Source organism: Geotrypetes seraphini, chromosome 7 (genome assembly GCF_902459505.1).
Source record: "Geotrypetes seraphini chromosome 7, aGeoSer1.1, whole genome shotgun sequence".
NCBI lineage: Eukaryota > Metazoa > Chordata > Amphibia > Gymnophiona > Dermophiidae > Geotrypetes > Geotrypetes seraphini.
In genome coordinates, this window is record NC_047090.1 from 135087971 (window position 1) to 135111309 (window position 23339).

The following is a 23339-nucleotide window of genomic DNA, read 5'->3' on the forward strand; positions in this document are numbered from 1 at the left end:
TATTTTTCGTTTAGCGCAGGGTTTGCGTGCGCTAATCTGCAGCGTGCGCTAAAAACGCTAGCGCACCTTAGTAAAAGGAGCCCTAGGAATTGCTTGGCAAATGAGGGCAGCTGAACACAACCCTTCTCCGGCCCCTTAAGCCAAGTCACAGGGTCTTAGCCAACCAAAGAAAAGAAAGGAGTAAGAACATGCGGCATGCAGACTATAAGACTAAGCAAAGCATTGATCTGTGATCTGAATACAGTACTGTCTGACTTACCCCCAAAATACTAGCTCATCAACTGTTATCAGACATGATTTTTTTGAAGTTTCTATAGGTATTCTTTTTTGCAATATCTTAGGCACAAATGTACAGGTATGGCAATGAGCATTTTTATTCCTGAGAAAGAGAATCCCTTGGACTGTGGCTCAGAAACCCCTTTATGGATAAAGCTTGTTTTTCTGTGGTCCCCACGTGGTATTATCTGTGGCAGAACACCCAAGCAATGCTCTTTAAAGTGACAATAAAGACAGCATAGGGTGTTTTTTTTTTTAAGGCTAGGTGTCATTATAGCTACAAAAATACACACACTGCTATCAAATGGGTCCACTGTGGACTCTGTAAGATATGGCACCATTGTTTTAAAGAGATGTTAGAAGGCCTAGAGTGTGGCTGCATGTCCTTAGGGTCTTTCCTCTTGCTAATCTTTACTAGATTTTAATGTCTTTTGGGGATCAAGAATATAAAATTCAACCTATTAAATAAAACGAAGAAGTCTTCGACTTAATCTCAGTGAAGATCCTACTCTACAATACCAACCCTGACGTATTTGATTCCCAAACCTGCCCATTTCGCTTGCCATTAAGGTGACTTAAACGAGTCTTGCCAAACTCACAGGAACTTAGAAACGCTAACACATAAGAATGCTTTCTAAATGCTCGGTATATTCCACCCGCCTCCCTTTGGACTGCAAAATCAAGTGGATCTCTGCAACTGTGTTTCAGAATAATTCATCATACAAATGCAATAGGGAGGGCCAAATCCCTAGAGGTAATTTTGAGCCTACTGACAAATACTTTTGCATTACACTATCCATCTTTTGTTTTGGCATGAATTTTGATGAAATATTGCCACCGTCGATACCCTCGCTTCACGGCAGCAGCTAAGCTGGTACACAGTGATGTAACATCTCATTAAGAAAAAGGAAAGCTCACATTGAGGAAATAAAATAACACAGTGACATTTTCAGATATCTATGAATGCCATCAGCTGAAAGAGCTAAACATCAAAGCAGAACTGCAGAAAGTGCCGGAGGCTGCACAGGTGTGGAGACAACATTGCAGAAGAGAGTTTTTGTTTGTTCTTCCTTCTACTTTTGGTTTTTCTCTGGTCTCTAATTAGGAATTAACCAACAATAAAGTTGATGTTACTGCAGCTGCGAGGTCTTATTTTGTAGAAAATAAACCATCTATGTTGACTCGCACTGGCTTCTCGCTGCTTAAGGCTGCATGGGCCTTCTTGTGTAGAATTCAGGGATTGGCAAACCAGTGTGAATGGTCACCTGCACAAAAAAAACAAACAGACAAGGGCTATTTATTCACAAAATAAACTCTTTTAGACAGTCTAAGGCAGGGAGAGGAGCTCCTGCTCAAGGTACCACAAAAGATGATACACCCTTCAAAATGAGGTTTCATCATTTCTTATAATTTGAACACTGCAGGAGGACACAGTGCTCATGAAAAGCATAGTTTAGGTCAGTGCCAGTCAGAATTTCAGGATTACCTCAATGAATATGTATGAAATAAAGCCCACTGTATGCAAATCTAATTATCTGCCAGTACATGCAGAGGAAGCAACGTTTTTAACAAGCTGTAGGTTGAGCACCCTTGGAGGAACTTTATAAAACCGTACTTATGACATTGACCCCCCCCCCCCGTGCTAGTCCAGACCCCTCTCAAACACTCCCCCAAAGCATTTTAATCCTCTCAAATCTACATCCAAATCAGCCAAGACTCCTCCCTATCCACACTGACAGTGAAGACCTTCCCACCTACTAATTTCACCACCAGAATCTACTGGTGTCAAACCAGCAGTCAAGAGGGGAGCAGGAACGATGCTACCTCATCAGCCCCCCCACCTCTAATTCTCTAAGTGAGCACTTGTTCTGACTCCCCTTTTGTTCTGTGTGTCTGTCATAATTAGATTGTAAGCTCTTCTCCAGAGACTGGCAGGGGATATGCAGCCCCACTTGATGGTGAAGTCTCTGAATGAGCCTACTGCTTTGGTGCCCCCCCCTAGCTATAGTAAGCTTTTGAGCTTACCAAGCATATGCAGGATTGCCCTCCTCGAGCCCCCTCCCCTCCTCCTGTCAGTTTTTTCCTGAACCCACTCCTATGCAGTCGCGGCTCCCCCTACTCTCAGAGAAAAACAACAAAACAAAAAGGAAAGTGGAGTTTGAACAACGGGACCCAAGTGTAACTCCCACTTTAACTTTTATTTTTGTAGAAATATGTGACCCCCTTCTCCCCCTGTACATAGAAATACCTACTACACCTGAATTTGTAAGACACTTGCAAATATGATAGCTATTGTAGTGGTGTATCTTTAGGTACAGTAGATTTTTATCTGTTCCTGGAGGACCCACAATAACATTTAAATGAGGGGGAAGGTAGTATGAGGTGATAGGGGGAGGGGTAGGTTATAAAATTTCAAATTCCCTATATTATAAGGATTATATCTATAGGATAGGGGAGGAGGGAGGGGAGGCAAGAAGGGTTTTTTTTTTTCATATGGGAGAGTACGTTGTTGTACAAATGGACTTGTATATTATGGTATGGGATTTGGGATTGGGTAAATGGGAGAGGAGATTGAAATGCTATTATGACAAAAAAAAAATTTCGAACTGAATTCTTTTTTTATTTTTTGTAACTTAGAAACTTGAATTCTTTTTACTGTACTTTTCATTGTTCTTTCTTGGTGTTCTACAAAAATTGTTCAAAGTTAAGATGTAAATGAATTAAGGTGGGATTTGTACTTTGGTCCTGTTATTTAAAGTTCATTGCTCTGCAGCAACATCCGTCTGGCCATTTTTGTACAAATGATGCCAGATAGACACTTTTGTGCCTACTTGTTTGGCATTTATATTTTGGACATTCCATTTTGGAAAATGGCTATTCCTTTTGGACGTTTTCAGCACAAGAATATCCTTCAGAAGTATTTTTGAACATGAAAACGGTTGTGAGATGGTTGTTTTTTGGGGATGTTATGAGCAGGATGTCTCAATTCTGGCTTGGAGATTCTTTTGAAAATGCCCCTCCATGTGTACTTATGCTTGCACCATAAGCAAGCTTTCCCGAGGGCACAGGAGGTGGAATTGCATTGCATTTGCAAATTTTTTTAAGGAAAGCAAGCACGCATTTACAATTTCAGAGCAGGTGTAAACTTGCACATGAGGATTACTGCACTCTGGACTCTACGAGTAGTTCTCAGAGCCTATTAATAAAGCACAAAGGCAGCTAAGTTGCCTTTATAAAATAGGCTTAAAATACAGGTGACTTTTCCCAACTTTGTTATAGATGCCCTGTTATAAATCAGCCCCCAAGTGCAAAAAACAGTATGGCCAAACTCACTGGCAGCCAAGACCAAGCTGGCAGCTTTTGTGAAACTATTCAGATAAATTATTATTAGGCTAAATATACAATACCTGGACATTCCTGTTCAGGCTGACGGCTGGGAAGAACAGGCCCTCCAAGTTTTCGAAGGCCACTGGACCCTGCTGGTCTTCATTGATGGAGAATGTCAAACTTCTCCTGGTAAAATCCAAGAGAATTCCCACCGTGGCACCTTTGGCTATCCCCCCCTCCGTTCTGCATGAAAATGGAGCAGACAATAAAAAGATAAGATCAGGCAGCAGAATGCACAAGAGACCCATACTTAGTCACCACATGAAAGCAAATGTCCGAGATGAAAAAGCATACAAACCAGATGAAAGACAGACGAGGTGAAAGAACAGGCCACAATGGGGAAAGAAGGGGCATGTTCTTTGCATGTGCATTTGATTATAAAATTATCCTCTTTGGGTGAAATTTTAGAATGATATTTACATTGGTTATGCCTGCAGAAATAGGCTTTTATAGAATTGTGCAAGGGTACATTCACATAAAACACAGGTGTATTGCATGATACTGTCTACTTTCATATAGTCTGTTATTGAGAAAGACACAGGGGAAGTCACTGCTTGCACTGGATCGGTAGCATGGAATATTGCTACACCTTGGGTTTTGGTCAGGTACTAGTGACCTGGATTGGCCACCGTGAGAACGGGCTACTGGGCTTGATGGGCCCAATAAGGCTATTCTTATGTTCATACAGGTGTTTCCTACGTCACATTCTGGGTGGAGCTGTAATGTACCACAGAAAGCTGGTATATCAAATCATGACCCCCCTCCCTCTCTTACACATATGCACACCTTCTTTGGAACATAGGTAAATTTGTGAAAGAGCATTTATATTTGCTATATTATAGAGGCACAGAGGGGCTTATGTTGCCTTTATAATAAAAGAAAGAAAAAAATATATATACACACACAAGGGATCTTCAAAAAGTTTCCGCACTTTTATGTTTTTTTAACACTATTTATTAAATATCTCAAAAACAAATTACATCACTTTTCCCACACAATCGCCCTGTTTTGCCTGAGTAGTCGCATGACATTCTACAACACTTACCTCCATTCTACCTTCTTACCACTTCCCCTGCCTTTCTTACCACTTCCCCTGCCCCAATCATTTCCCATGATGATATGAAAGTGTGGAAACTTTCTGAAGGACTCTCGTATATACAGTATGTCTAAAATCCATTCCAATAATGGCACAATTGCAGCTGTGTTGTGAGCGTCGTTTGTTGGAAGCTGGACCCATGAGGCAGAGTTCTTTACTCTAAACATGATCATGTCGAGACTGAGATACTAAGACTTTGAAGGACACGTGTGAAACACAATGCCTGCCTGGCTGTTTTATGCGGCCCACGATTCAGGGCCGGCATTACGGGGGAGTAAACAGGGCTTCACGATGTCGCCTTGCTTTCTGTTTTGGGCCCTCACCTGACGGCAACAATAGCACTCGTGGGCCGCGGTGATCATCAGCTTGTGTGTGTCGGCAACACATAAAGAACTACCCCAATGATGCACCCCCATTGCCGGCCAGTAATTTACACCGCCGGTGTGATTGTCAACTTGCGCGTGCCGGCAGCGCAGCAGACATGAATTTAACTGTGCTGTCCCCAGCTGGGAAGCATCGCTGGGGCTAGCACAGTTAAATTCATTTCTGGTGCGCTACTGGCAAGCGCAAGTTGACAATCACACCACTGGTGTAAATTACTGGCCGGCAATGGGGTGTGTCAATTTACCTTACAGTTTCAACAGCTTGTTTGCGGTTTTAACTGATTCTCTTTTCATTTGGGACCCCTGATGAAGGCGTGTTTTCCGAAACACGGACCGTGTCGGGTCCATTGGTTCATTTGCTTCTAACCGCATTTTATTAATAAACTTTGCTTGCATCATTGTACGCCCGTCTGCAGTTTTTCTTGTTTTAGTTTGTCTTCATATTCCTGACTGCAGACTCTGTTGGTTCTCCCCTTTCGTTGCATGCGCAAGTTGACACCATACCAGTGGTGTAAATTACTGGCTGGCACTGTTAAATTACTGCTGAAGAGAGGAAGCCAGACCATAAGAGAAAATTGAGGCAGCGAGGGGGGGGGGGGACATTGTGTATAACCGTAGGCTTGCCCTCTTGATTTCCACCTCCAGCTCCAGCTCCCTACTGGTCTGGCCCAGCAGTACAATGTACGCAGGGGTGGGGGAGCATGAGTGCCTCTTCTGCCTCCACTAATATTCTGCACAGTAGCAGTGGTGAGGGAGGGAGACGACAAAGGTAGGGGGAATGATTTTATTTTCAATTTAGTGTTTGAATTATGTCAATTTTGAGAGTTTTAATCTGCTATCTTTTGCATTGCTCAGGAAGAAATACATTTGTTTATTTTTCTCTGGGGTTGTACTGCATGCAGAGTCTTGAATCTTAGGGTTTCATTTTTATATATTAGTACTTTTAGTTTTTGCATAGGGGTTATCTATGTTCTGGTAGGAATGAATGTTGAGAAGCATACAATGTGTTTTGTGTATTTTAATTTTGTGGTTAACCATTACCATTATGTGTTAATATGATTATATTGTGTGTGTGTGTGTGTGTATATATGAAAAATGAATGGAAAAAACTGTATTATAATTAGTACTATTATGGGGGCGGAGTCTGGGGTAGAGATTGGGCGGAGTCTGGCCCGCGACTTTGTCTGTGTTTTGGATTTCGGCCCCTTATTTTGATTGAGTCTGACACCCCTGCTCTAGGGACTTGATTGTCCAGTACCTCTATGAGTTTTTGCTTCATCTTTGGACTACATCAGTTGTTGAAGAAATGATGGGACCCAGATAAGAATAATGTTTGCTTTATTATAAAAGTGACTAAATTTTTTGGACATGTTTCGCACATTGGAAATTTGAGTGCATTGAACCAGTCATTATACTGATGATTGATTAAGCCTTATCACATGCCATTTGTGGCTCCTCTTTTTACAAAGCCCCTCCATTACACTGAGTAGTAGATCTTTATGGTGTTATTTCAGTAACGTTATTTGAGATGTTTTAAAAATCTTACTTTTATTTCTGGCATCACTTGGTGCTGCTGATCTGGATCGATAGCATGGAATGTTGCTACTCTTTTGGTTTTGGCCAGGTACTAGTGACCTGAATTGACCACCATGAAAATGGGCTACTGGGCTTGATGGAACATTGGTATGACCCAGTAAGGCTACTCTTATATTCTTATGTTCTTAAGGGCGGCCAAAATGAGCAAGGGGATGGAACTCCTCTCATATGAGGAAAGGCTAAAGAGGTTAAGGCTCTTCAACTTGGAAAAGAGATGGCTGAGGTCTACAAAATTCTGAGTGGTGTAGAATGGGTAAAAATGAATCACTCTTTCAAAAACTACAAGAACTAGGGGGCAGTCAATGAAGTTACATAACAATATTTTTAAAACAAATACTGTAAGAGGAAATATTTTTCACTCAATGAAGAGTTAAGCTCTGGAACTCGTTGCCAAAAGGATGTGGTAAAAGTGGTTAGCATATTTGAGTTTAAGAAAGGTTTGGATAGGTTCCTAAAGAAAATGTTCATAGTCTGTTATTGAGACAGACATAGGGGAAGCCACTGTTTACCCTGGGATCAGTAGCATGGAAATCTTGCTACTATTTGGGTTTCTGCCAGGTACTTGTGACCTGGATTGGCCACTATTGGAAAGAGGATACTGGGCTAGATGGACCATTGGTCTGCCCCAGTAAGGCTATTCTTATGCCTTTATAAAAGAGATATAAAATAGGCACCTTTTGGGACATTTCACATAGGTGCCCAGTGTTAAATCTAGGATCCACTTGTCCAAGTCACTAGCAGGTAGGGAGGTCCTTAAAACTATGGTAAAAATTCATCCTTATCAGAACATGCCCCCACAAGTCTGAATACGTCCTACTTTATGTAGATACGATATGGTTAAAATTTGAAGTAGTTTAGGACAAATTTAGAGGTTGCTCCTGGTCCTACAATATTCTTATAATGTGGTTGGCTCCTCCTCCTCCTGCTTTTGAGTTGACACTCTAGGTTCCCAAAGTTACAAGACATAAGTCTTATGAAATGCTAAGAGACAGGATTTTCATGCTTTTCATGCAACAGTACATAACACTTATCAGAACAGCTTGCTACCAGGCACATATTACCTGTTAGTGTGGGAGTTATTGTGCATGAACCAGCTTCTGTTGTTGTCCACGTACATGGCCCAAGCCTTGTCATCTTTCCCTAACATCATATCTTTTGCCACGTCCAGGCGGGCCACACCAAAGGCGGGATCTGGATGGTTATCATAACGGTCGATTGTCAGCTCCCAGTAATGGATCCCTTTGGAAAACCCAGTTTTCCCCAACACCACCCTATCATCGTAGCTGTTGCAGGTAACCGTGAGGTTGTCGTTGGAGAAGATAATGTCGGAGTGAGCTGAGCTAGTGTCAAAAGCAAACCAGGCCACTAGAAGCAGAGAGAGAGAGAGAGAACAACAGATTAAAACAGCCGAGCTCCATTGATGATGCTTAGACACCTGTGCCGTGCACAAGTCCTTGGGGCTCTATGCTGCATTAAGAAGGAGCCTTCTCGGCCCCCATGTGAAGAAGGAAATTGCAGATTAGAATGCCAGGATGGGAAAGGACTTGACACACCACAGGAACAACACCTGTTAGCACTAATTCTATCACAACAATTCACAATAGAGATCAGACATGATAGTATGGTGAAGTGTGATTCAAAGGCTTGTTCTCCATCACTTAAAAGGCATCGTCACTGTTCTATATTTACCATGTATCCCACACTCTATTCAGTCCTGGCTCTCATCTCCAACTACACTGCCACCAGCAGAATAGTGATTAAGGAGTGTAGTTATCTATGTGGTCTACAATTAAAGATATCTTATTTTATCACTAACTCATTCTATTTTAACATACGTCCCATTTTAGTTAATGAGATCTAGTTACTAATAATGGGTTAACGGTAAAATGACTTGTCATAACAGTAACTCACACTGATGACTTCTTCCCTTAATTAAAAAAAAAAGAAATGTCTCTAGAAGTAAAAATCACTATTATATATAACAAAAGTGAGCCAAGTGTAGGGCAATCAAGCTATTGTGACATCACTAATGAGGCTGGCTCTTAGATATTGGTGGAACGAGGCATTATGACATCACAAAATCTCTGGTTACCAGAGACTAAACCTCTTTACACTAAGGAGGGATAACAACAGTGTCGGCTACTATTAAGATCAGGGGTCTCCAAAGTCCCTCCTCGAGGGCCGAATCCAGTCAGGTTTTCGGGATTTCCCCAATGAATATGTATGAGATCTGTGTTCATGTACTGCTTTCAATGCATATTCATTGGGGAAATCCCAAAAACCTGACTGGATTTGGCCCTCGAGGAGGGACTTTGGAGACCCCTGCATTAAGATATACAATCTTACCACTAACTTTTGCTAGACCTAGTTTTTAATAACTTGGGTTAACAGAAAAATATCACTTCTTAGTGGCAGCCCACGTTGATAACCTCCCCCTAAAATGGGAAAGGAAAGAGGAAGAATTAAACTTCCACTACAGAAAAACAAAAGTTGGGGGAGGAATAATATTTTGTAGAATCACAGGAAAATTGTCCAATAACTGCAGCTTTTAAGAGGGAAGAAGTCCCAGCCATCTGTGAAGATTGAAATCTATAGGCTGGCCCCAACAGCACACTTCTGCCAAATTCAGGAGGGAAAGTGAAGTTACTTACCTTTAACGGGGTTCTCTGTGGACAGCAGGATAAGTCAATCACACCTAGTGATGTCATCTAACGAGCCTAGATCGGATTTGCTCTCTCAGAGCTCAGAAAAAGGCTTTCGAGAACCTCCTCTGAACATATGCAGGTAGCCCCGTATAGGACTGTGCTAGTTCTCTCTTTCACCTCAGAGTTCCCAAGCTAGAGAGTGCTGGTTCATCCGCAGGGGAGGATGGCGAGTTTGTGTGGCTGACTTATCTTGCTGTCCATGGAGAACCCTCATTACAGGAAAGAAACTTTGCTTTCTCCATGGAAAAGCAGAATGAATCAGCTGCACCTGGTGACTCTCCAGCTGCAGGATATGGAGGGGTAACTGAAGATGCCCTTTGCCATGCCATTCTGTGGTAGGATGAATCTGCAGGGTAGGTCCTAAGATGGGTACTGATAGGTACAAGACCAGCCATTTCATGAAGCAGTGGAAGAAAGGTAAAACATTTTGTGAATCTGTAGGGTAGGTCTAAAGATAGGTACTGATAAGTATGACCAGCCATTTCATGTTGCAGTGAAAACAGGCAAAACTTTATTTATGACACTTGGAGTTTCATTTGTGATAGATCATTATCCACATGGGTGGGGGTGGATTTATTGGTAAGAAGGATAGCTAACGTCCACATGGAAACAGTAGGAATGCTGGCTATATGGTGATTAGTTCAAGGGTTTTTAATACTGCTAGCAGGGCAGAGGTTCTGAGTTCATTGTCCATCGAAGGCCCCTGGCTAGAGCGTAAGTGAAGCTTGAAAGATATTGTCCAAAGTTGTTAATGTTCTGCAAAGGGCGGTCCAAGCAGTAATGTTTGGTGAAGGTGTGTGGGGTAGACCAAGTTTTCAAATTGCAAATGTCTTCTAGTGATTCTAGTGGAAAATCTTTCCAGAGAAAGGAAAATGGTAAAACCAGAGGACATAATTTGAGGTTGAGGGGTGGTAGATTCAAAGGCAATGTTAGGAAATTCTACTTTACGGAGAGGGTGGTGGATGCCTGGAATGTGTTCCCGAGAGAGGTGGTGGAGAGTAAAACTGTGACTGAGTTCAAAGAAGCGTGGGATGAACACAGAGGATCTAGAATCAGAAAATAATATTAAAAATTGAACTGAGGCCAGTACTGGGCAGACTTGCACGGTCTGTGTCTGTATATGGCTGTTTGGTGGAGGATGGGCTGGGGAGGGCTTCAATGGCTGGGAGGGTGTAGATGGGCTAGAGTAGGTTTTAACGGAGATTTCACAGTAGGAACCCAAGCACAGTATCGGGTAGAGCTATGGATTCTTGCCCAGAAATAGCTAAGAAGAAAAAATTTAAAAAAATTTAAATTGAATCAGGTTGGGCAGACTGGATGGACCATTCGGGTCTTTATCTGCCGTCATCTACTATGTTACTATGAATTATGGTAAAGGTTTGTTATTGTTGTAGCCATGGCCCACAGTTGATGTATCATGGTTCCATTGGTTAGTGACAGACCTTCTTCCTCATAGCAGAAGGCGATGAAGTTGGAGATCCACGTGCTCTTTTTATATCTCAAGATCCGTTATATTGCTGAATTCTTATTTTATGATATAATTTTTAATCTAAAATTTTTGTAATTTTTATGATCTTTATATCTTCTAACATTTAATTTGTAATTGTATATTTTACTAATATGATTTTATCTTAAAACTTAATGTATAAATTGTTAAATTTTTTATATTATTTACTGTTTCAATATTGTGTTTACTTACAAACTGTAATTCGCTTAGAAATAATCTAATTAAGCGTTTAATCAAATATAAATAAAACTTGAAACTTGATCCATTCAGAGATGGTACGCTTTCACACTGGGGCCCCTGGTCTGTTGGAATTGGAGATGAACAGTTGAGTTGCCCTTTGCCCTGGTTGTGTGCAGTAGATGTAGAGGCATAGGGCACAGATGCAGTTCAGGGTATGAAGGAGTTGCTCCATGTGGTCAGTTTGTGGTCCAGGGAAGAAGGTGGGGAGCACTATTGCCTTGTTGACGTGGAAGGGACCTTAAGCAATCTGGGCCGATCAGAGCCTTAGGACCCTCCCCAGCGCATCCGAGGATGCACCGGGGAGGGGAAGGCCCACCATTTTGAAGACATGGGCCTGCTGGCCAGAGGTAGAAGGCATCCCTCCAGCTGGCCTTCGTAAACAAGGTAAGGGGGGAGGGAGTCGTTGGATGCATGGGGAGGTCATCGGGAATACGATGGAGGCAGTGGGAGAGAGTGGGCATCCCTCCTACCGTAGGGGTGGTGTTGGGAGGGAGGGGTTGCTTGGTGGCCAGAGTGGGCATCTCTCCTGCTGTTGGAGGGGTTGCTTGGCAGCGGTGGGAGGGAGTGGGTATTCCTCCTGCTGAACAGGGGGTGGAGGGGCGAGGTTGCTTGATGGCAGCAAAATTTTCTGGCAGGTCTGAGCTGTCAAGCCTTACTTTCCTGTCAATGCCTGAGCCAATCAGTGCTCAGATACTGACCAAAAAGTAAAGCTAGGACAGCTCAGACCTACCGGAAAAGTTTGCTCACAAATGTAGGACTGTGAGGTTAGAGAATCACTTGGCGATAATAGAGAATCATCCAGAGTGCTTGTTTATATATTAATGACCTTGCTGTAATAGATTTGCATAGCAGAGTCAGAGACTGATGGGAAGTTCAGAAAAGACCATGGTAAACCAAAAATATCTTCGGTGAATAAAATATATTATATTTCCTCAAAGATAGGAGATCTTACAGAGACTACGACTACTACTATTAATTAGTTCTATAGCACTACCAGACGCACGCAGCGCTGCACAGAGTCACAAAGAATAAGAAAACAGTCCCTGCTCAAAAGAGCTTACAATCTAAACAGACAAGACAGACAAACAAGATGTCATGGATACAGTTAAGGGGAACAGTTAATCAGCGGGCTGGGTTGGAGGGCAGAGGGGAGTACAGGACAATCAAACCACTGTGACATCACTGATGAGGTTGGCTCTTATTGGTGGAATGAGGCATTATGACATCACAATCTCAGCTTTGCTTCCCAAAGACTGAAACTCTTCGCACTACTACTACTACTATGAATTATTTCTATAGCACTACCAGATGTACGCAGTGCTCTGCAGAGTCACAACGAAGACAGTCCCTGCTCCAAAGAGCTTACAATCTAAACAGCCAAGACAGACAAACAGGATGTCATGGAAACAGTTAAGGGGAACGGTTAATCAGCAGGCTGGGTTGGAGGGCAGAAGAGTAGGTTTAAAGATTGAAAGCTATATCAAAAAGGTGGGTTTTCAGTCTGCTTTTAAACAAGGGAAGGGAAGAGGCTTGATGGACAAACTTGGGTAATTTATTCCAGGCATAGGGGACAGCTAGATGAAAGGAATGAAGTCTGGAACTGGCAGTGGAGGAGAAGGGTAACGCTAAGAGACTTAACCAAGGAAAGGAGTTCTCTGGAGGAGTATAAGGAGAGAGAAGTGAGGAGAGATATCGGGGGCAGCAGAATGAAGACACTTGTAGGTCAGCAATAAGATCTTGAACTGTATGTGATGGCAGATAGGGAGCAAGTGAAGTGACTTAAGGAGAGGGGTGACATGAGCATAGCGAGGTTGGTAGAAGATGAGTCGTGCAGCAGAGTTTTGCACAGATTGCAAGGGGGAGAGACAACACTGGGGGAGAGACAACACTGCGGGATACAAGTTAGGAGTAGATTGCAGTAATCTAAGCGTGAGGTTACGAGAGCTTGGACAAGGGTCCGGGTAGTGTGCTCAGAGAGGAAGAGGTGAATTTTGGTGATATTGAAGAGATAAAAGTGACAGATCTTAGCAGCTTGTAGGATATACATAGAAAATGACTAGTGAGCAAACAATGAGGAACGCGGATCTCAATATTTCAGAAATTCTAGAATCTTCTTTAACAGAGAATTCTGAAAGGCCAACACTACTGGTCTCATTCGTATTTGAACAAGAGAAGGTGGTGGATGCCTGGAATGTGCTCCTGAGAGAGGTGGTGGAGAGGAAAATGGTGACGGAGTTCAAAAAAGCGTGGGATGAACACAGAGGATCTAGAATCAGAAAATAATAGGAAATATTGAAGAACTAAGGCTAGTACTGGGCAGACTTGCACGGTCTGTGTTTGTATATGGCCGTTTAATTGAGGATGGGCGGGGGAGGGCTTCAATGGATGGGAAGGTGTAGATGGGCTGGAGTGAGCTTTGACGGAGACGTCAGTAGTTGGAACTTAAGCACAGTATCGGGCAGAGCCCAGAAATAACTAAGAAGAAGAAGAAAATTTTTTTTTTTAATTGAATCAGGTTGGGCAGACTAGATGGACCATTCGGGTCTTTATCTGTCATCATCTACTATGTTACTAAGATGTGAACTTAATTATGAAATTATATTTTACAAATGCCCAAGTTCTCTTTTGTGGGAAAAAGATCTGGGTTTACCCAGATGTGACACGACAGACACAAAATACTAGAAAAGCCGTTTTGGAAATGAGACAGGAACTTTTCTCATTGGGAGCGAAATTTTTGCTGGCTTATTCCTGTAAATGCTGCATAAAATACAGTGGTACCTTGGTTTATGACCATAATTCGTTCCAGAAGCATGCTCATAAACCAAAATACTCGTATATCAAAGCGAGTTTCCCCATAGGAACTATCGCTTGATACGTTCCCCCCCACCCCCGAGGCTTTCCCCCACCAGAACCGGCATTGCTCCCCCTGAAGGCCCCCTCGCATGATCCGGCACCCTCCCCCCCCCCCCCCGCGATCTGAAATCCCCCAGACCCACACAAACACGCTTCTTACCCCCATCTGGCCACCGGCACCGGCATGTCATGTGCGTTGGTGCTGGTGCCCGAAGATCTGCGTCCTCTTCTTTGCTGGGCCTTGAGCATCTGCGCATGCTCAAGGCCTGCGAGTTCACACTCTCTCTGAGATTCTCAGAGATCTCCAAGAATCTCGGAGAGAGCGTGAACTCGCAGGTCTTGAGCATGCGCAGATGCTCAAGGCCCAGCAATGAAGAGGACGCAGATCTTCGGGCACCGACACCAATGCATGGGACATGCCGGTGCCGGTGGCCAGATGGGGGTAAGAAGTGTGTTCGGGTGGGTCTGGGGGATTTCAGATCGCGGCGGGTGGGGGGTTGTGCAACGGAAGCGAAGGGTGCTGGATCGCGGGGGCGCCGCTCGCAAATCGAGGCAAGCTCGGTTTCCGAGGCGCCGATTTTGCGAATATTTTGCTCGTCTTGCAAAACACTCGCAAACCGGTGCACTCGTAAACCGAGGTACCACTGTATTTGGAAACAAACAGGAGAAGCTGCCTTTATACCAGTGAACAGCAAACCTATTGAGTCCATCATAATAAAAGAGATTGAACACCAATAGGTCACCTTTGTTGTTCTGTTTGCATAAAATATTTGGACATAATGTAATGTAATGTAATTTTATTTCTTATAACTTACGTTTATTATCAGCCGGAGCATCTGAGGGCGTTTATCAATTTAAAGAAGTTGTCCGCCTGAAGTTCAAGCTATTTAGATTGCAAATTTAAAGATCATATCGGAGCTTAAATCACGGTAAAGCCTTTTCTTACAGATTTGTTGCTTTTTTTTCCTCCTTATCATTTAGAACACCCCCCTTTTATTTTGTGGTCAAAGAAATAACTTTAAATTGTTTCCTAATTGTTTATTTTCCTATAACAGATTAAGTATTTAGTTCTGTATTGCTTGAACAAGTGTGTACTTGTGAGATTATTTGAAATGTATAATTAAAAATAAATTTAAAAAAATAAAAGACCACGGTAAGCCATTTTGATAATCTGACACTAAAATACATGAACACTAAACCAGCTGAAATGGTTTAGCAACTAGGTTAAAGTTTTGAGAACCTTCCCCTGAGAGAGCAAATCCAATCCAGGCTCCTCAGATGATATCACCAGCAGGGCTGTGGAGTCGGTAGATAAATCCTTCGACTCCGACTCCTCAGTTTCTGGTAGCCACGACTCCGACTCCAGGTATCAAAAATTGTCTTTGACTGCTCGACTCCAACTTCAACTCCACAGCCCTGGCTGGGAGTTGGTAGATAAATCCTTCGACTCCGACTCCTCTGTTTCTGATACCCACGACTTCGACTCCAGGTACTCAAAATTGTCTCCGATTCCTCGATTCCGACTCCACAGCCCTGATCACCAGGTGTGACTGACTCATCCTGCATGTCCATGGAGAGCCACAATCAGCACTTCTCTTCCTGAAGGCTGTTGCATAGGTGGAAGGGGGTGGGACAGAAGAGTTCAAAACAATGCTATTGACATAGCTATAACTAAATCATAGCACAGAGAGATCTGAACTTTCCTTACTGTATCCAAGGTTATAAATAAAATAAAAAAGGTATTTCTGTAGGTTTAAGAATTTTGAGCTGCACGTGTCACTTTTAGAATTCTGGACAGCACAGCTTTCTCCAGGAAGTGAGCAGTGCTGGGGAGCTCTAAAACTGTCAAGGTGAACAGTTGGGCTGGTTTTGTTGGCAGAGACAGGTGTATGTTAATTGGCGTCTCTGTAAAATTTGTCTGTAAAGATAAATTTTCATTTTAATAATTGATTTGGTTTTGGAAATTGGTATTTGAGCTGAGGTATTTGCTTTAGGCTAGCTCGGATGTGGTGATTTGACGGTTTTTTAGTTGGTGGAGTTTTATTTGTGGTAAAAGGAATTTTACTGGAGATATCAGCAAAGTTTTATTATATAGGATTTGTGTTTTGCTGATTTAATTGAGTTCAGTGATTTTGAGAAAATGTTTTGATTTGACTGAAATAATTATTCTTAAACCCAAACCTGTTTGAAAACCTTAGGCTGAAGATTCAAAATAAAACAACACCAGTGCTGACAGGGCTGTGCACTGCTAGTTAATATTTTTGGATTTTATGGAAGAGATTGTATTAAATTTTAATTAAACCTTGGTTTGATAGAACGTGAATGGGACTAGTTTTAGGGAAATTAAATTATCATTTTTTTTGTTATTTAAGTAGCTAGTGTCCAAAGAAAATATATTTTATTTTAAACATCAAATAGGGATAAAGGGTTTTGCTTCCTTTGAGTTTTTTTTATAGATAGGGAGTAGGAGATTCTTCAAGCAAGAACACAGAAGAAGAAGGTACCCAATGCAAGAGAGTCAAACCCAAAAACTAGGAAAAATCAGAAATCTACTGATCTGGATCCACCTGGCAGAGAACCCGTAAGAGAAGAAAAAAAGAAAACCAAAGTATCAATTTTCTTAGAGGCTGTTTAATTGGAGCAGTGCTTTCAAAATTAAGTGCAAAGTCACATTAAAAATTTATTGCACTTATTAGAGGGGTTGATAGTTTTCTTTTACTTATCTATTTTATCCCGGAATTGAAACTTTGGGATAAGGAAATTTAAAATGTAAATCTGTTACTTCCTTAAAGAAAACATACTGTAATTGAACTCTTGACTAAAACAGGAGGAGAGAAGCTGATATGCACGGACGGGGAGAGGGACCTTGGGGTGATAGTGTCCGAAGATCTAAAGGCGAAAAAACAGTGTGACAAGGCAGTGGCTGCTGCCAGAAGGATTCTGGGCTGTATAAAGAGAGGCGTAGTCAGTAGAAGGAAGAAGGTGTTGATGCCCCTGTACAGGTCATTGGTGAGGCCCCACTTGGAGTATTGTGTTCAGTTTTGGAGACCATATCTGGCGAAAGACGTAAGAAGACTTGAGGCGGTCCAGAGGAGGGCGACGAAAATGATAGGAGGCTTGCGCCAGAAGACGTATGAGGAGAGACTGGAAGCCCTGAATATGTATACCCTAGAGGAAAGGAGAGACAGGGGAGATATGATTCAGACGTTTAAATACTTAAAGGGTATTAATGTAGAACAAAATCTTTTCCAGAGAAAGGAAAATGGTAAAACCAGAGGACATAATTTGAGGTTGAGGGGTGGTAGATTCAGGGGCAATGTTAGGAGTGGGTATTCCTCCTGCTGAACAGGGGGTGGAGGGGGGAGGTTGCTTGATGGCAGCAAAATTTTCTGGCAGGTCTGAGCTGTCAAGCCTTACTTTCCTGTCAATGCCTGAGCCAATCAGTGCTCAGATACTGACCAAAAAGTAAAGCTAGGACAGCTCAGACCTACCGGAAAAGTTTGCTCACAAATGTAGGACTGTGAGGTTAGAGAATCACAGAGAGGGTGGTGGATGCCTGGAATGCGCTCCCGAGAGAGGTGGTGGAGAGTAAAACTGTGACTGAGTTCAAAGAAGCGTGGGATGAACATAGAAGATTTAGAATCAGAAAATAATATTAAATATTGAACTAGGCCAGTTACTGGGCAGACTTGTACGGTCTGTGTCTGTGTATGGCCGTTTGGTGGAGGATGGGCAGGGGAGGGCTTCAATGGCTGGGAGGGTGTAGATGGGCTGGAGTAAGTCTTAACAGAGATTTCGGCAGTTGGAACCCAAGCATAGTACCGGGTAAAGCTTTGGATTCTCGCCCAGAAATAGCTAAGAAGAAAAAATAAAATTAAAAAAAAAAAAAATTTAAATTGAATCAGGTTGGGCAGACTGGATGGACCATTCGGGTCTTTATCTGCCGTCATCTACTATGTTACTATATTACTATGACTACATTGTTGAGAACTACACTTTGAGGAAGAAGCAGGTTACACTACTGATATATTCATTTTGGAAATCACACAGTTTTCAAATCAGTATTTAAACAATTATTTTATTACGCCTCATGTAGTAATCCTTCTACTAAAGCTTAGCATATACTAACAGAATTAGTGTGTGCTAAATGCTACACATCCTGCTTTATTCCTATGAGCCATGTGGCACTTAGGACACATTAATGTCTGTGCTCGTTAAGCTTTATTAAAAGGTATTACAAAATACAAATACCTTTTACACTGGAAACTTAATTTTGCTTCCAAGGGCATTTGGTAGGTGTAATTCTACACCCTTGTATTAATGTGTTGAGAAATTCCAAACTCTGCCACTGTAAAAAAGGAAAACGTATTTAATGTCCTGACCCCCCACCTGCATCTGAGTATTTCAGAGAGACACAGATACGATCGTGCATTTCTTTCCAGGTTTATCGTAAAATTCTAAAAACTACGTTGTTCCAACGCTTTTTTAGAATGTAATTACTAAAGATCTAATTTTATCAATATACCCCTGTAATAAAATCTGTTTGTAAACCGAGTCGAGCCCTATTTTTAGGGATGATCCGGTATATAAATCTAAGATTTCCCCCCTCTTTTATAAAGCCGCGCGGCAATAGTCCCGAAGCCCTTTAAATCTCTATGGGCTTCGGGGCTGTTACCGCAGCAGCCCATGCTAAAAGGCTTCGTAAAAGAGGCCCTTAGTGTAGTTGCATTCCTCAGACCCCATGTTACAGTCCACACACACACACAGGAGGGGGGGGGAGCATGCCTTGTACAGTTTATTCAAAGACTGCAACTCTATCCCATGAACAAATGCGGCAGCTCAGTTATAAACGGAAATAGATTGTACCATACCTGCCACCAGCTTTTTAATGTCAACTGAGGCTGTTCCAGTGAAGAGCATGAGGGAGAAAAACAGCATGTGAGACTGGAATCTCTAAGCAACATTACCAAAACTCTGTGCAAGCTATTGGCTCTGAAGAAAGGGAATGAACTCTGATCTACTTCCTTTGTAAAATTCACTTTGCCAGTGGTGTAGTAAGGGGGGGGGAGAGAGACGGTCTGCCCCAGGTGCCATGTTGATGGGGATGCCAGCACCCCTCCTCTTTTTCCCACCCCCCTTCCCTTTTCCCTGTTTCTCCAGTTGTTCACCGCCGCGAGCAACAAGAACTTCAATGTGCTCCTCGTGATCGCGTCATCTCTCCTGCTGATGTCACATGCGGGAGCCGCACATAGGAAGTGACGTTAGAGGGATAGCTGATGGGGTGTTGCTCGCGGCGGTGAACAACTAGGGGGAAGGGAAGGGGAGGCATGCGGGGCAGGGGGGATTGGGAAAGGAGCGGGGAGGAAGCACCGCCACCCTGGGTGCCTCTCACCCTTGCTACGCCACTGCACTTTGCTGCTTGTAAACTGTCCCAAGATTCTACCTACTGGATTTTTATGTAACACAGTATAACAGCAGATCATCTTTTCTGGAGTAGATATAAGAATCTGTTTAATTAATATCATCAAATGTTTGGGCGATTGATGACAATTTTTGCATTAATTTATAGCTTAAAGAGAAAAAGTAAAAAAGCAGTTAAAAAAAAAAATTTTGCACTATGAATTATAGATTTTTAGATTAGCCCACAGAATGTTTTAAAATGATGTGAGTGGGTAATGTCTGCCAAGCACGTTTGTGCATTTGGCGGTATTGAACCCTGGTGAACTCACACAAAACCTTTCACACGAGTTCCCACTTACACTGTTTGTAACATCCAAACAAACACTTGGCATAAGGGGTTCAGTTAGCCTGAAACCCTTCAGGTGTCTGGAGAATAAAGAGCTGGTCTGGTTTTTGTGGTATCAAATGTTTGCTTACAGCCAAATTCCAAAGCCCCACTAGCTAAGACTTAAATATAAAAATTGTGGTTTAAAAGAGTCCACAGGCCATAATGGTACAAATGAGTACAAAGTTGAGCTGTTTAAAATCATTTACTATAGTACCATGCTCACTGTATTTCCTATTTGAAGCTACTTTCCATCCCAGTAAATTAGTGTGACGCAGGGGTTAGAGCTACAGCCTCAGCACCCTGAGGCTGTGGGTTCAAATCCCTCGCTGCTCCTTGTGACCTTGGGCAAGTCACTTAATCCCCTCATTGCCCCAGGTACACTAGATAGAGTTTGAGCCCACCGGGACAGATAGGGAAAAATGCTTGAGTCCCTGAATGTAAACCACTTAAGGATATAAGTGGTATATAAATAATAAAATAAATAAATAAATGTACCAAATGTACAACAACGCATGCCTGCATCGGAAGTTCGTGGCAGAAAACTGGTTTAGAAGGTTGGACCCAGAAATGTAAACTCTGCCAAGTGGGACTTGTTATTAAAACAACCAAATGAGCCTGAACTAGTCTGTGAGATGTTAAAGTATATTGAGTTTTTGTAATTATCACAACGCTAACATAATACAGAATCCATGCATATATGTGTTGATGGATCTTAGGAAAAACCACAAAAACACTATAAATGTTAAAGCCATAGAGATCAAAATCCAGTAAATACCGCTCCCCAAAACAAACAAACCAAAAATACTCTTTAGTGTGTTGTGATTAGTTTTGACTAAATTTATATGGTTTCAAAGTTTTTTATTGGTGCTATCATTCGTCAAGGGCTTAATACAGTGCCTTATTTGTAGTACAAGTCAGAGAGGTTCACAAAATAAAGTTATAAAACCAAAATAAAAGAAAGGAATTTATAGGAAAGATACAATCGTACAAAAGAAGAATTCATTTAGATGTTGACAATAGGATTACATTACATTAGAGATTTCTAATCCGCCATTACCTTGCGGTTCAAGGCGGATTCCAAAAGAGTTATAGAAGGTGGGTTACAAAAGAAGATCTCTGGTCATTTCCAGAGCGAGTAAAGAGTAGATCAGGTTGATTTGGGGGGTCAGGAAGAAGATGGGAGGGAGGAAGGTACTTGTAGTGTTAAGACTTTTTCAGGGATTTCTTGAATAGTATAGTCTTTATTTCTTTTCTGAATGTCTTGTAGTCTGGGGATGTTATCAGTAGATTGGAGATTTGATTGTCTAGTTTTGCTGCTTGAGTGGCTAGGAGGATCACTCAAATATAAATAAAAGAAAACAGTCCTAGCCAATTCATCTACCGCTCTACAGTTCCAGTAAACTCCCAAAAGCATTATTGAAAAAGTGTGTCCTCAAAACTGCTCAGAATTTAGGGCTCCTTTTACGAAGGTGCGCTAGCGTTTTTAGCGCACGTTAGCCGAAAAACTACTGCCTGCTCAAGAGGAGGCGGTAGCGGCTAGTGCGTGTGCTATTCTGCGCGTTAAGGCCCTAATGTGCCTTCGTAAAAGGAGCCCTTAGCATAAGAAGATTCAGATCTCAGGATAGGGGAAAATCATTCCAGAGGGAGGGACCCAAAAAGAAGAAAGCACTATTTATTGCGCTCTCCGGTGCAAATATTTTATGAAAACTCCAATACTATAAGTCACCAAGCAATATCCTATAATGAGTCTGGAGTTTCTGTGTGGGGATTTTTAACCGTTCAGCTTCTTCTTTTTTCACCACAAGTGGTACATTCTAAAAACTGGCATTCTAAAAATGTTCAATAAACAAAAAGCCTAAAAAATAAACCCAACCAAAAACAATAGAGGAGGTTGTACTCGTAATCCAAACCTGCCCTATGTCTTCTCATTAGCATGTGGTAGAACTACAGTGGTGCCTCACACAACGAACTTAATTGGTTCCAGGAGCAAGTTTGTTATGCGAAAAGTTCGTTATGTGAAACGCGTTTTCCCATAAAAATACATGTTAAAAAAAATAATTTGTTCTGTAGCATAAAATATGCTAAGATGACATAAAAAAGATAAATTTTTTGTTATTATTTTTATTTAGATACATCTAAAAACATAATTGTTTTTTAAAACAACACACATTTTTTAAATTTAAAGACAGACTAAGTAGAGTCTAATTTTAGAGAGGGCAGAGTCTCAGCGGCAAAAACTGGGACTTAACTGTTCATTTTTTTTTTTTTTTCTAGCATCGGGGAAGCGGCGAGAATAGCTCCGCCCCCCCCCCAACGCATCAGCAGTAGGCGCCGGGCCCCTGCGAGCCGACGGTCCGCCACTGCACAGGGAGCCAGGCGGAGAGAGGGCAGTTAAGCGCAGTGCCTGCGCGGAAGGATGCAGCTCGGGCGACTTCGTTGTGTGAAACGAAGTTCGTTGTAGGAAGCAAGACATGAAGTTCGTTGGGCACAGCGTTCGCTGTGCGAGGCGTTCGTTATGCGAGGCACCACTGTATATTAGTTCCCTTAATATCCGTATATAACACTACACATACACAATGTGGATATTTATCAGTTATCGGTGGACCTTATCAAATAATCAAAAAGAGTCTACCAGGGCTATTTCTCACAAACTGTGTACCCAACACAGGTGCACAATAGGTATGCCCCTCACATCATATTTATCCACAATATATGTGCACTATACCTCAATCCAAAATAAATTATTCAAAAGTGGAGACTTAAAACAATAATTGCTGAAATCACTAAAGTGCCTTGCATCCAAAAATGTCAATGAACTGTAGAATGTATATAAATAATAATAATAAAGCTTGTGCTTATCTTCCAAAAGGTGTGCAAAACTGACTGCCCAACCGAGTATCCCATTTAGTTTCCTTCTTCAGGGACAAACTCAGTATCACAACCTCCTTTTGCTAAATAAAGCTTTCACATTCTCCATCCAGAAGTTCGGGCTGGTGGCATATAAGATCAATTAGCGATTTACTACTTTTAAATGCCAGGATTATTTGATAAGGTTCGCCGATAACTGATAAATATCCACGTTGTGTATGTGTACAGATATATTACGGATATCAAGGGAACTAATGTACTTTAACCAAATACTAATAAGGAGACACAGGGCAGGATTTTCAGTTTGGATTCTGCCTTTTTATAGGCTGTGGCTGGTTGCAGGGGTGTCTGTGTGGGGGCAGATCCTTCAGCAGTCACCCTACTACCCCTTAAGGATGGCCATTCATGTGAGTACTGGTACTGTTTTGCCAGCACTGGGTATGCCCAAGGACTTTATTTATCTTGGGCTACAATATGAAAAATCAGGAAAATTATCAAATTATGACAAAAATAGCACTATCATTTTGTAAACACTGTTGGCAGACCATCCCTGCTCAGATCTTAAAATCTCTGGTTACTCTTTTCAGAGCAAATCTGTTTTCTGGACATAAAATCACTACAGACAAGGCTGTCTTCAAGG

At 42.0% G+C, this 23339-nt stretch overlaps 1 protein-coding gene across 4 annotated transcripts in view; it reads right to left on the reverse strand.

Annotated features, from left to right (window-relative positions):
• Positions 1 to 253: 253 nt before the first annotated feature.
• Positions 254 to 23339, reverse strand: part of TRIM9 (tripartite motif containing 9) — a 163333-nt gene continuing 140247 nt past the window's right edge. For all 4 annotated transcript variants that reach the window (XM_033952996.1, XM_033952994.1, XM_033952993.1 and 1 more), the window contains 3 exons: positions 7800 to 8103; positions 3684 to 3846; positions 254 to 1541 (listed from right to left, as the gene is read on the reverse strand). In XM_033952996.1, coding sequence (XP_033808887.1) covers positions 1479 to 1541; positions 3684 to 3846; positions 7800 to 8103 — 530 coding nt within the window. In that variant the 3' untranslated portion in view covers positions 254 to 1478. The remainder of the gene's footprint in view (positions 1542 to 3683; positions 3847 to 7799; positions 8104 to 23339) is intronic.